Here is a 10,000-nt window from a genome sequence, read left to right on the forward strand (position 1 = left end):
CATCTGCCGCAGCCTCTCCTCCACGTTGCCATGGCGCTCCTCCGCCTGTGAGTGTGTGTGTGTGTGTGTGTGTGTGTGTGTGTGTGTGTGAAATAGGGGGGGGGGGGGGAGACAGACAAGGTCAATATACAACATCAGTAAAGACCCTCACCCCCTACACAGTTCTGACCATCTGAAAGGACCGCTGAGCCACACAGCAGAGACCACCACACCACCCCAGCCAGGCCAGCTTAGGTTGTGGGTTCGATTCCCACTGGGACCATATATACTGAAAAATGTATACACTCACTGCAATGTAAATCGCTTTGGATAAAAGCGTCAGCTAAATGGCATGTATTATTTAATACGGTATATACCCGTTTAGAGATCAGAGGTTGGTCCTTGAGAACGGGCCAGAGACCCAATCAGAGGGGTGGTGGGCGTGGCTCAGTTATAGGGGGGGGGGGGGGGGGGTTAGGGGTTAGGGGTTAAGAGGGAGGAGCTACCAGTCCTTTGAGAAGGATCCATTCTAACATTCTGTAACAGCCCTCCACCCAGACAGAGCCAAGAGCCAGATATGACAGGCTGGGGGGGGGGGGGGGGGACATGCACCAGCAGTGGGGGGTGGGGGACGGACGGCAGGCACACGCACGCACAAGCGCCAAGGCCACAACACAGGGCATTGTGGGCCATGTAGTTTTGACAGTTTTTGTCATTCATCCAGCAGCGACACAGACAGGAAGCAGAGGGCAGACAGAGAGAGAGAGAGAGAGACTGAGATACTTCTCTCTTCTTCTTCTTCTTCTTACGTTTACTCAGAGCAGCGGGGACACTGGGTACTACTACTAACGGAATTAGGCACCAATTGAATGGAACCGAGTAGGAAATTAAATTATAAGTCAGACAACATAAAAAAAAAAAAAGCAATCACGTTAAGGCAGGAGTGGGTTCATAAACCCAGCTCTGCAGGGAGGGAGGTCTTCAGTCTGAGGGGCCGGGGGGGTGGGGAGGGGGCGTTCTAGAACCCCAGGTGGGTGGGGTTTCCTAGACCCCCCCCGGAGGAAATGAGGTGGAACTTCCTGTTTGCGTTAGATCACAAGACAAACAGTTGTTTTCTATCTAAACACCGAGCAGTAAGCAGCAGTAAGCAGCCGGGCGGGGAGGGGGGGACTAGGCGGAGGTGGGGGGGGGAGGTTAGGGTGAGGCAGACAGGGGGAGAGTGGGGGGGGGTGGGGTGAGTGCAGCTGGTCTACCTTCCTCTGTGCCTGACAGTCCTTAGAGCCGGAGGAGCCAGACTTGGGGAGGGGAGGAGGGGAGGGCGGGGTTGAAAAGGGTGAGGAGGAGAGACCAGACAAGGGCCAGAGAGGGGAGAAGGAGAGAGAGGAGGAGGAAGAGAGAGAGAGAGAGAGAGAGAGAGAGCGTGGAGGTGAGAAACAGAGAGAGAGAGAGAGAGAGAGGGAGAGCAAGTGAGCAGAGGAGTGAGAGAGAGAAGAGAGAAGAGGAGAGAGAAGAGGGTGGTATATTAGTATGGGCTGGGGAGAGGGAACAGAGACAGTTAGTCTGAACTAGAGACAGCACAGGAGGGAAGAGGTCAACAGAGAGACTGACAGAGGCAGACATGACTTCATTAGTACCAGAGGGTTAGGGTTACGGTTAGAGTTAGTTAGGGTCAGAGTTAGTTAGGGTTAGAGTTAGTTAGGGTCAGGGTCAGAGTTAGGGTCAGGGTACACAGCTCTACAACACAGAGGGTCTTTTCCACGTGCGTAAAGAGGTCATCCCCTACAGTTTGACGTCCTACAGCGCCCCGGGCCGCAAGCACACATTTCCCACAATGCATCAGTGTTTGGTCATTGGAGCTCAAGGTAGCGTACGTGCTACATAGATACGATTAGTTAGCATTTCTTGCTCCTGCAGGTTGACGTGTTTCATTTATTTTTTTTATTTTTTTTTTACATTTACGGTTTTGGCATTTAGCAGATGCCTTATTCCAAAGCGACTTACAACAAATACATTTGACTAAGAAAGTGAATCATCTATCCACCAGTCACAGCAGGAAATCCATGCTTAGGCCTGGGGCCATTGGCAGTCGTTGTGCTAGAAGAGGCACTTTTTCTTATTCTTGTCTTTCTTTTGTATTATTATACAGGAGAAATTGTACAGGGAGGTAGTAGATGTCTCAGGAGGGACAGTTAAGGTGTAGCCTGAAGAGATAGTTCTACAGTCTCCGGCTGATGTTTCCAGTGGTTTCATAAAATGATGAACAAAAACGCTGTGTTGCATTGTGGGACGTGTGTGTGGAGAACTAACGGCGGCGATGGGAGGCCGTGGATTTAGGAACAAGACTCCTCACGTTCCTCTCCTCCGTACTCCACTCACTTCCTACTCAAACGCCATTGGAGGAGAATATCTAGGCTCCTCCCCCTTTAGAGATCTTCTCCCTTCGTGCTGTTTGAGGTGGAAGCGAGGGAAGGACGTAGGAGAGGACAGAGAGATGGAGGGTGGGGGGGTGGGGTAGAGGTAGAGAAATCTCTTTTTCTGTCTCCCTCCTTCACTCTGAGAGAACTGTCTTCTCACCCTCAGAACACACAGGAAATGACTCATCATCATTAAATATAAATGACTGAGGAAACGGTTTAACGAGAGAGAGAGAGCTAAAGAGAGCTAGAGAGAGAGGGGGAGAGAGAGAGGGAGAGGGAGAGAGAGAGAAAAGTGAGAGTAATTATGAAGGCATCACTTGTGTAGAAGGAGTCGATATATATACCGTATTTTCCGGACTATAAGTCGCGCTTTTTTTCATAGTTTGGCTGGTCCTGCGACTTATAGTCAGGTGCGACTTATATGTCAATATATATATATAATTTCATACTGACTGACATGAACCAAGGAGTAAACATTACCGTCTACAGCCGACAGAGGGCGCTCTGGGCCGCTCTGGGCTTGTGACAACTATATGCTGCTCCTATACCCCTGAAGAAGTTATCTAAAACATTAGCTTGTTGAAGCTAAGCAAACGGTAGCTTGGTGAACTTGCTTACTGGTAACTTGCTTGTTGGACTCGCTGGCTTGTTATGTTAATTTAGCCTATTCAGCCTCCCAGTATGTTCTTTATGCTATTGTGTAGCTGAATAACTGTTAATGTGTTATGTTAACATACCGGACTTCTATTCAGCCTGTTGTTCTGTGTGCTATTGTGTAGTTGAATAAACTTGCCTTTCCAGATTAAATGTCTGTTCTTGGTCTTGGATTTTGTGAAATATATTTCTAAATAAATGCGACTTATAGTCCAGTGCGACTTATATATGTTTTTTTCCTCTTAATGTCGGATTTTTTGACTGGTGCGACTTATACTCCGGAAAATACGGTTTATATATATATATATCGCCTGCTTGCATTATGATGACAGTCTAAAATCCCAGTGGGTCAAACAGCCAAGACAACCACCAGCAGGTTTTGGGCTCTGGCCCAGCCGTGGATGTTTCTGCGGTGAGGAACCGTCTCGCCTTCACTCAACGAAGTCTTCTACAACCTTCACCGTTTACAATACACACACTGCTGCCAAGTCCACTACCAATAAGGTAAAGATGACTCATATTCTTTTGATTGTATTTCTGTGACCGACCGCTAAAACTCTAAAAATGGACAAAAACAGAGGCCAAACCTCTATAAATAACTCAGTGTGTGTGTGTGTGTGTGGGGGGGGGGGGAGGTGTGTGTGGCTGACCTGCACAATAATGGTTTCCGTTTTAGCTTCCACAGGGACACTCCCATTGTTCTGCCGCCCATTGAAAAGGAAATTAGCTCCTCAACCAAGGTATAATAGTGTGTGTGTGGTCGATAGGGTGTGTGTGGGTGAATGCAAGCGAGAGAATAGGAGAAAGAGAGAGCGAGAGAAAAGAGGCTTTTTCTGTCCACTTCCGTTGGGACAAGCAGGGGAAAGAGAGAGGGAAAGAGGGAGGGAAAGAGAGAGGGAAAGAGAGAAGGAAAGAGGGAGGGAAAGAGAGAGGGAAAGAGAGAGGGAAAGAGAGAGGGAAAGAGGGAGCGAAAGAGAGAGCGAAAGAGTGAAGGACAGACATGATGTTTTTAGATGTTATGATCCGAGAGAGAACAGACAGGGGAGACCTGGTGGGTGGGGGTGAGAGTCAGGGGTCAGGGGGGGTGATGGGAGGCCGTGGATGACGTCACACTGTCTTAGACACGTTCGCTGTTGTTAGGAACACGACTCCTCACGCTCCTCCGTACTCCACTCACTTCCTACTCAAACGCCATTGGAGGAGAAGATCTAGGCTCCTCACCCTCCGTGCTGTTTGAGGTGGAAGCGAGGGAAGGACGTAGGAGAGGACAGAGAGATGGAGGGTGGGGAGGGACTGACCTTGGTGAGGGCCGCCACCCTCTGGGCCAGCTCCGCCTCCACCTCGGGCAGCGTCTCGGCCTTGCGGAGGGTCTGCTGCAGCTTCTGCTCCGCCAGCTCCAGACGCTCCTGCAGCTGCCGGTTCCTGTCCTCCGTCTGTCAATCAAACACACAGCCGACCAATGGGCAGTCAGCAATCGATATATAATAATGAGTCATCATCATCATCGTCAACACATCCTAACTAACTCACTAGCCGGTTGGTCGATACGGCCGGCCGGGAGGCGGGTCATCATTGATTTGCTAGACAGCGAGTGTGAGGGCGTTCCTAATCACACTGTCAATCAAACGATCAATCAACCAATCCAATCGAGCAGTTCGCGTCAGGAAGTATCAGCAACAACGCTGACTGAGTGTTTGTTGATGGAGACAAAAGCTCTGGGAGTCTGTTTCCCCCCTGCCTCCCACCCCCCACCTCCCACCCCTGCCTCCCCCCCACCTCCCGCCCCTGCCCCCCCCCCAGCCTCACCCCCTGCCTCCCCCCTGCCTCTGCCGTCTGGTTGCCGGAGTGGGGAGGCAGAGGCAAAGACTTGGCAGAGAGAGGAGGGAGAGAGAGAGAGGGAGGAAGAATAAGAGAAAGAGAGAGAATGGCAGACACACCATGTCATCTCACTGGAGAGAGAGAAAGGGAGGGAGGAAGAAAGAGAGAGAACGGGGGGAGGGTGAGAGTGGAGGACAAGATAAAAAAAGAAACAAAAGGGTGAGGCGAGTGAGACAGGAAGGACATTAGAGAGAAGAGAAAAGAAAAGACAAGGAGGAGGAGCAGGAGGAGGGAGAGAGAGAGAGAAAGAGAGAAGAGGGAGAGAGAGGGAGGGGCAGAGAGGGGGAGAGAGAGAGGGGGAGAGAGAGAGGGAGGGAGAGAGAGGGAGGGAGAGTGAGAGGGAGAGAGAGAGGGAGGGAGGGAGAGAGGGAGGGAGAGAGGGAGGGAGAGAGAGAGAGAGAAAGAGAGAAGAGAGAGAAAGAGAGGGAGAGAGAGGGGGAGAGAGAGAGGGAGGGAGAGAGGGAGGGAGAGAGAGAGAGAAAGAGAGGAGAGAGAAAGAGAGGGAGAGAGCCCCATCCACATCCCAGTGAGCAGACTCAGAGAACCAAACAGCTGTCTCTCTCTCAGAGGCGTCCTCCTCAGTGCCTGCTGCGCTGGGCAGCCTGTGAAAGCTTTAGGAGGGGTCCTCGCGCTGCCAGGACCCCACAGGAGCTTCCTGTTGTCAGGGAAGGGGGACAGTAACCCAGCTACCCCCCCCCCACCTCCCCCACCCCAACACACACACACACACACACACAGCTAGTGTGGAAGTGTCAGATCCAACTCCCCAGTAAACAAACCAACAATGATGATGATGTGTATGTGTGTGTGTGTGTGTGTGTGTGCATGCCTGCGTGCCTGAGGTGTGTGTGTGTGTGTGTGTGTGTGTGTGTGTACGTGTGTGTGTACGCCTGCGTATCTGAGGTGTGTGTGTGTGTGTGTGTGTGTGTGTGTGTGTACGCCTGCGTGCCTGAGGTGTGTGTGTGTGTGTGTGTGTGTGTGTGTGTGTACGCCTGCGTATCTGAGGTGTGTGTGTGTGTGTGTGTGTGTGTGTGTGTACGCCTGCGTGCCTGAGGTGTGTGTACACGTGCGTGCATGCCTGAGGTGTGTGTGTGTGTGTGTGTGTGTGTGTGTGGCAGGGCTGACCTGGTGGTAGAGGGAGTCCTTGTTGAGTGTGTGTACGCGTGTGTGTGTGTGTGTATGTGTGTGTGTGTGTGTGTGTGCTTGGGCTGACCTGGCAGTAGAGGGAGTCCTTGTTGAGTGTGTGTGTGTGTGTGTATGTGTGTGTGTGTGTGTGTGTGTACCTGGCGGTAGAGGGAGTCCTTGTTGAGTGTGTGTGTGTGTGTATGTGTGTGTGTGTGTGTGTGTGTGTGTGTGTGTACCTGGCGGTAGAGGGAGTCCTTGTTGAGTGTGTGTGTATGTGTGTGTGTGTGTGTGTGTGTGTACCTGGCGGTAGAGGGAGTCCTTGTTGAGAGTGTGTGTATGTGTGTGTGTGTGTGTGTGTGTGTGTACCTGGCGATAGAGGGAGTCCTTGTTGAGAGTGTGTGTATGTGTGTGTGTGTGTGTGTGTGTGTGTGTGTGTGTGTGTGTGTGTGTGTACCTGGCGGTAGAGGGAGTCCTTGTTGAGAGTGTGTGTATATGTGTGTGTGTGTGTGTGTGTACCTGGCGGTAGAGGGAGTCCTTGTTGAGAGTGTGTGTATGTGTGTGTGTGTGTGTGTGTGTGTGTGTGTGTGTGTACCTGGCGGTAGAGGGAGTCCTTGTTGAGAGTGTGTGTATGTGTGTGTGTGTCAGGGTTTCCGTTAACCGGTAATTCCCGGACTTTGTCCGGTAAAATTTATTGAAGTCCGACAAAATGAAAACTCGTCGGACATTTATGTCCGGTGAAAATAATTCCCTCTAAGCACAATTTGAATACAATTCGCTAAAGTTCACATTCTGATTCCTTCTATTTTAAAAAAGACGAATATATAGGCTATGTATTTCTTTTATTATTATATGATTTGACACCGGCATGATGATGACTCCTAATGTGTAGGCTGCCTATGCGAAACAGCGGTTGTTTCCGGTGTGCGCTATAACTCGTGCACAATCGAGTCGAGGCAGAGAGGAGGATAGCGATGTTTCTCTCTGTGATAGTGTGATTATGCAAGCCTTTTCCGAAAGGGATGAGAACCCGATTGTTTCAGCTTCTCCCAGGGAGAAAGTGGTAGAGTTACCATCCTCCCCGAGTCCTACCATACCATCCGCTGACAGCCTATCTCTCCCGGTAACCGGCGAGCGATTGCGTGTCGCTCAAGTAGCTGATCAGTCATTAAACAAATGTTTTTTACATGCAGCTAGTGAGGAATCTGAAATAGGGGGCAACGTAGTTTATTTCCTTAACGATGGGATATTAATGCGTAAATGGTCTCCTCCTAATGCAAATGGTTGTGAGTGGAATACTGTAAAACAAGTGGTTGTGCCTGTGGGTTATAGACAACAGGTGTTATCTGTAGCACATGAGAGCCAGTGGTCAGGACATTTAGGTATAACTAAAACTTATCAGCTGATATTGAAACATTTCTTTTGGCCCGGACTGAAGGCGGATGTTGCCAAGCACTGCCGCTGTTGCCATACTTGTCAGATGGCGGGTAAGCCTAATCAATCCATTCCACCCGCACCATTGCATCCCATTCCTGCTATAGGGGAGCCATTTGAACGTGTAATAATTGATTGTGTTGGACCTTTGCCTAGGACTAAAAGTGGAAGTCAGTATTTGCTCACTACTATGTGCGCTGCTACTCGTTTTCCCGAAGCTGTTCGGTTGCGTAACATATCAGCTAAACGAAATGCGTTCCCAACCAGCGAGACCTGGTTATAGAAATGACGTTGTTTTATTGATAAAAAAAGGGTCAAACTGGAAAGAGAAAATAGAAAACTCACATTAATCCCAAACAATTTAACAAACTTCAGTTAACGTAATGTGGAGTCCGTTCATTGATCGATGCTGTCTGTTCAGTTCCCAGAGGCGCCCGTTCAGTGCTGGACATATAGCGCGCATGCGAATCATGTTATATTATTATATATTATATAGCTCGCATCTAATCGTATCGGATGAGAAATAGACATTAAATGGCATATATAGGCCGCTACACAACAGTAATCACCGCGACAAACAGCTATATTAGATTTGGAGAAAAAAAAAATATAATTTTGAAAAAAAATATTTTTATTATATTTTAATATGTCCGGAATATATCACGTTTGTCCGGTAAATCGAAATCTTCCCGGACACGATGTCCGGCGGCAATTTTTTCTAACGGAAACCCTGGTGTGTGTGTGTGTGTACCTGGCGGTAGAGGGAGTCCTTGTTGAGAGTGTGTGTATGTGTGTGTGTGTGTGTGTGTACCTGGCGGTAGAGGGAGTCCTTGTTGAGAGTGTGTGTATGTGTGTGTGTGTGTGTGTGTGTGTATGTACCTGGCGGTAGAGGGAGTCCTTGTTGGCGACCTCGTTCTCCAGCTTGTCGTTGAGGTCGTGCACCGAGGTGGCCTCCCGCTGGGCCGCCAGGTAACGCTTCTCCAGGGTGGTGATCCGCTCCTCCATGTCCTCCTTCTGGGCCACGGACTACAGGGGGAGGGGGGGGAGGAGGGAGGGGAGGGAGGGAGAGAAGATAAGGGGTGAGAAATAAACTCTTACACATCATTATTTATTTTTTGGCTCATTTGTGAAATGTGTTTGGGGTGGGGGGGGAGGGAGAGGGAGGAAGGGAGGGAGGGGGGGAGAGGGGAGGGGAGAGAGGGAAGGGGGAGAGGGAAGGGGGAGAGAGGGAGCGGAGAGAGGGAGGGGGAGGGGGAAAGAGGGAGGGAGGGGGGGGAGAGAGGGAGTGGAGAGAGGGAGGGGGAGGGGGAGGGAGGGAAGGGGGAGAGAGGGAGCGGAGAGAGGGAGGGGTAGAGAGGGAGGGAGGAAGGGAGAGGACAACAGCGGGGAGACTCTTACACAAGATTTTTGGGCTCATTAGTGAAATGTGTTTCTTATCTGGTCTGTGAGGAAACATGACCTCTTTATGCCCCTCTGCAGGCGTGTGTGGTGGCGTGTGTGTGTGTGTGTGTGTGTGTGGTGGTGTGTGTGTGTGTGTGTGTGTGTGGTGGTGTGTGTGTGTGTGTGTGTGTGTGTGTGTGTGTGTGTGTGTGTGTGTGTGTGTGTGTGTGTGTGTGTGTGCGTGCGTGCGTGCGTGCGTGCGTGCGTGCGTGCGTGCGTGCGTGCGTGCGTGCGTGCGTGCGTGCGTGCGTGCGTGCGTGCGTGCGTGTGTGTGTGCGTGTGTGTGTGTGTATGTGTGTGTGTGTGTGTGTGTGTGTGGTGGCGTGTTAGTAGCATGTCATTGTGTGGCGTTGATCTGCATCTCATATGTCTGCAGGTGTGTGGTATGATGGCGTGTTAATGCAGTATCATCATCTAGCGTGACATACCTCTCCTATGTCTCTCTGCAGGTGTGTGTGTATGTGTGTGTTATGTATCCTACCTCCCTGACGTCCCTCTGCAGGCGTGTGTTGGTGTGTTAGCCTGTTACAGGTGTGTGTGTGTGTGTGTGTGTGTCCTACCTCCCGGATGTCCCTCTGCAGGCGTGTGTTGGTGTCCTCAGACTTGATGAGGTCCTTGCGGGCCGTGTCCAGGTCCTCCTCCAGCTCGTTGACGCGGCCCGTCATGGCGGCCAGCCTCTCCTTCACCTGGCCCAGGTCTGAGGCCTGCCGCTCCACCGCGTCCTGCAGCTCCACCACGCGGCCCAGGTCCTCCTCGTGGCTCAGAGACCCGTCTGACGACCGCTGTGGAGGGGGGGAGGGAGGAGAGACAAGGTTAAACCACTTGAACACGAACTTTGACCCCAACTCTAATGCCAACACTAACCCTAACCCCTAACCTCTAACCCTAACACAACTCGGACGACTGCTACAGAGGGAGAGAGAGAGGGGGAGAGAGAGAGAGGGAGGGAGAGATGGAGAGAGAGAGGGAGAGACAAGGTTAAACCACTTGACCCCGACTCTAATGCCAACCCTAACCCCTAACCTCTAACCCCTAAACCCTACCATTTAACCCTTAATCCTAACTCCACGCGTACG

At 51.0% G+C, this 10,000-nt stretch overlaps 1 protein-coding gene across 1 annotated transcript in view; it reads right to left on the reverse strand.

The window, feature by feature from the left end:
* ppfia1 (PTPRF interacting protein alpha 1) overlaps positions 1 to 10,000 on the reverse strand; it is an 87,918-nt gene that overhangs the window by 29,326 nt on the left and 48,592 nt on the right. The window contains exons 7-10 of the mRNA XM_080539219.1: positions 9,485 to 9,706; positions 8,364 to 8,510; positions 4,349 to 4,483; positions 1 to 45 (exon numbers count right to left, since the gene is read on the reverse strand). The exon at positions 1 to 45 is cut by the window's left edge and continues 39 nt beyond it. Coding sequence (XP_080395345.1) covers positions 1 to 45; positions 4,349 to 4,483; positions 8,364 to 8,510; positions 9,485 to 9,706 — 549 coding nt within the window. The remainder of the gene's footprint in view (positions 46 to 4,348; positions 4,484 to 8,363; positions 8,511 to 9,484; positions 9,707 to 10,000) is intronic.

This window comes from Nansenia antarctica, assembly GCF_963989245.1.
Source record: "Nansenia antarctica genome assembly, chromosome: 9".
In the NCBI taxonomy this organism is placed as follows: Eukaryota; Metazoa; Chordata; class Actinopteri; order Argentiniformes; family Microstomatidae; genus Nansenia; species Nansenia antarctica.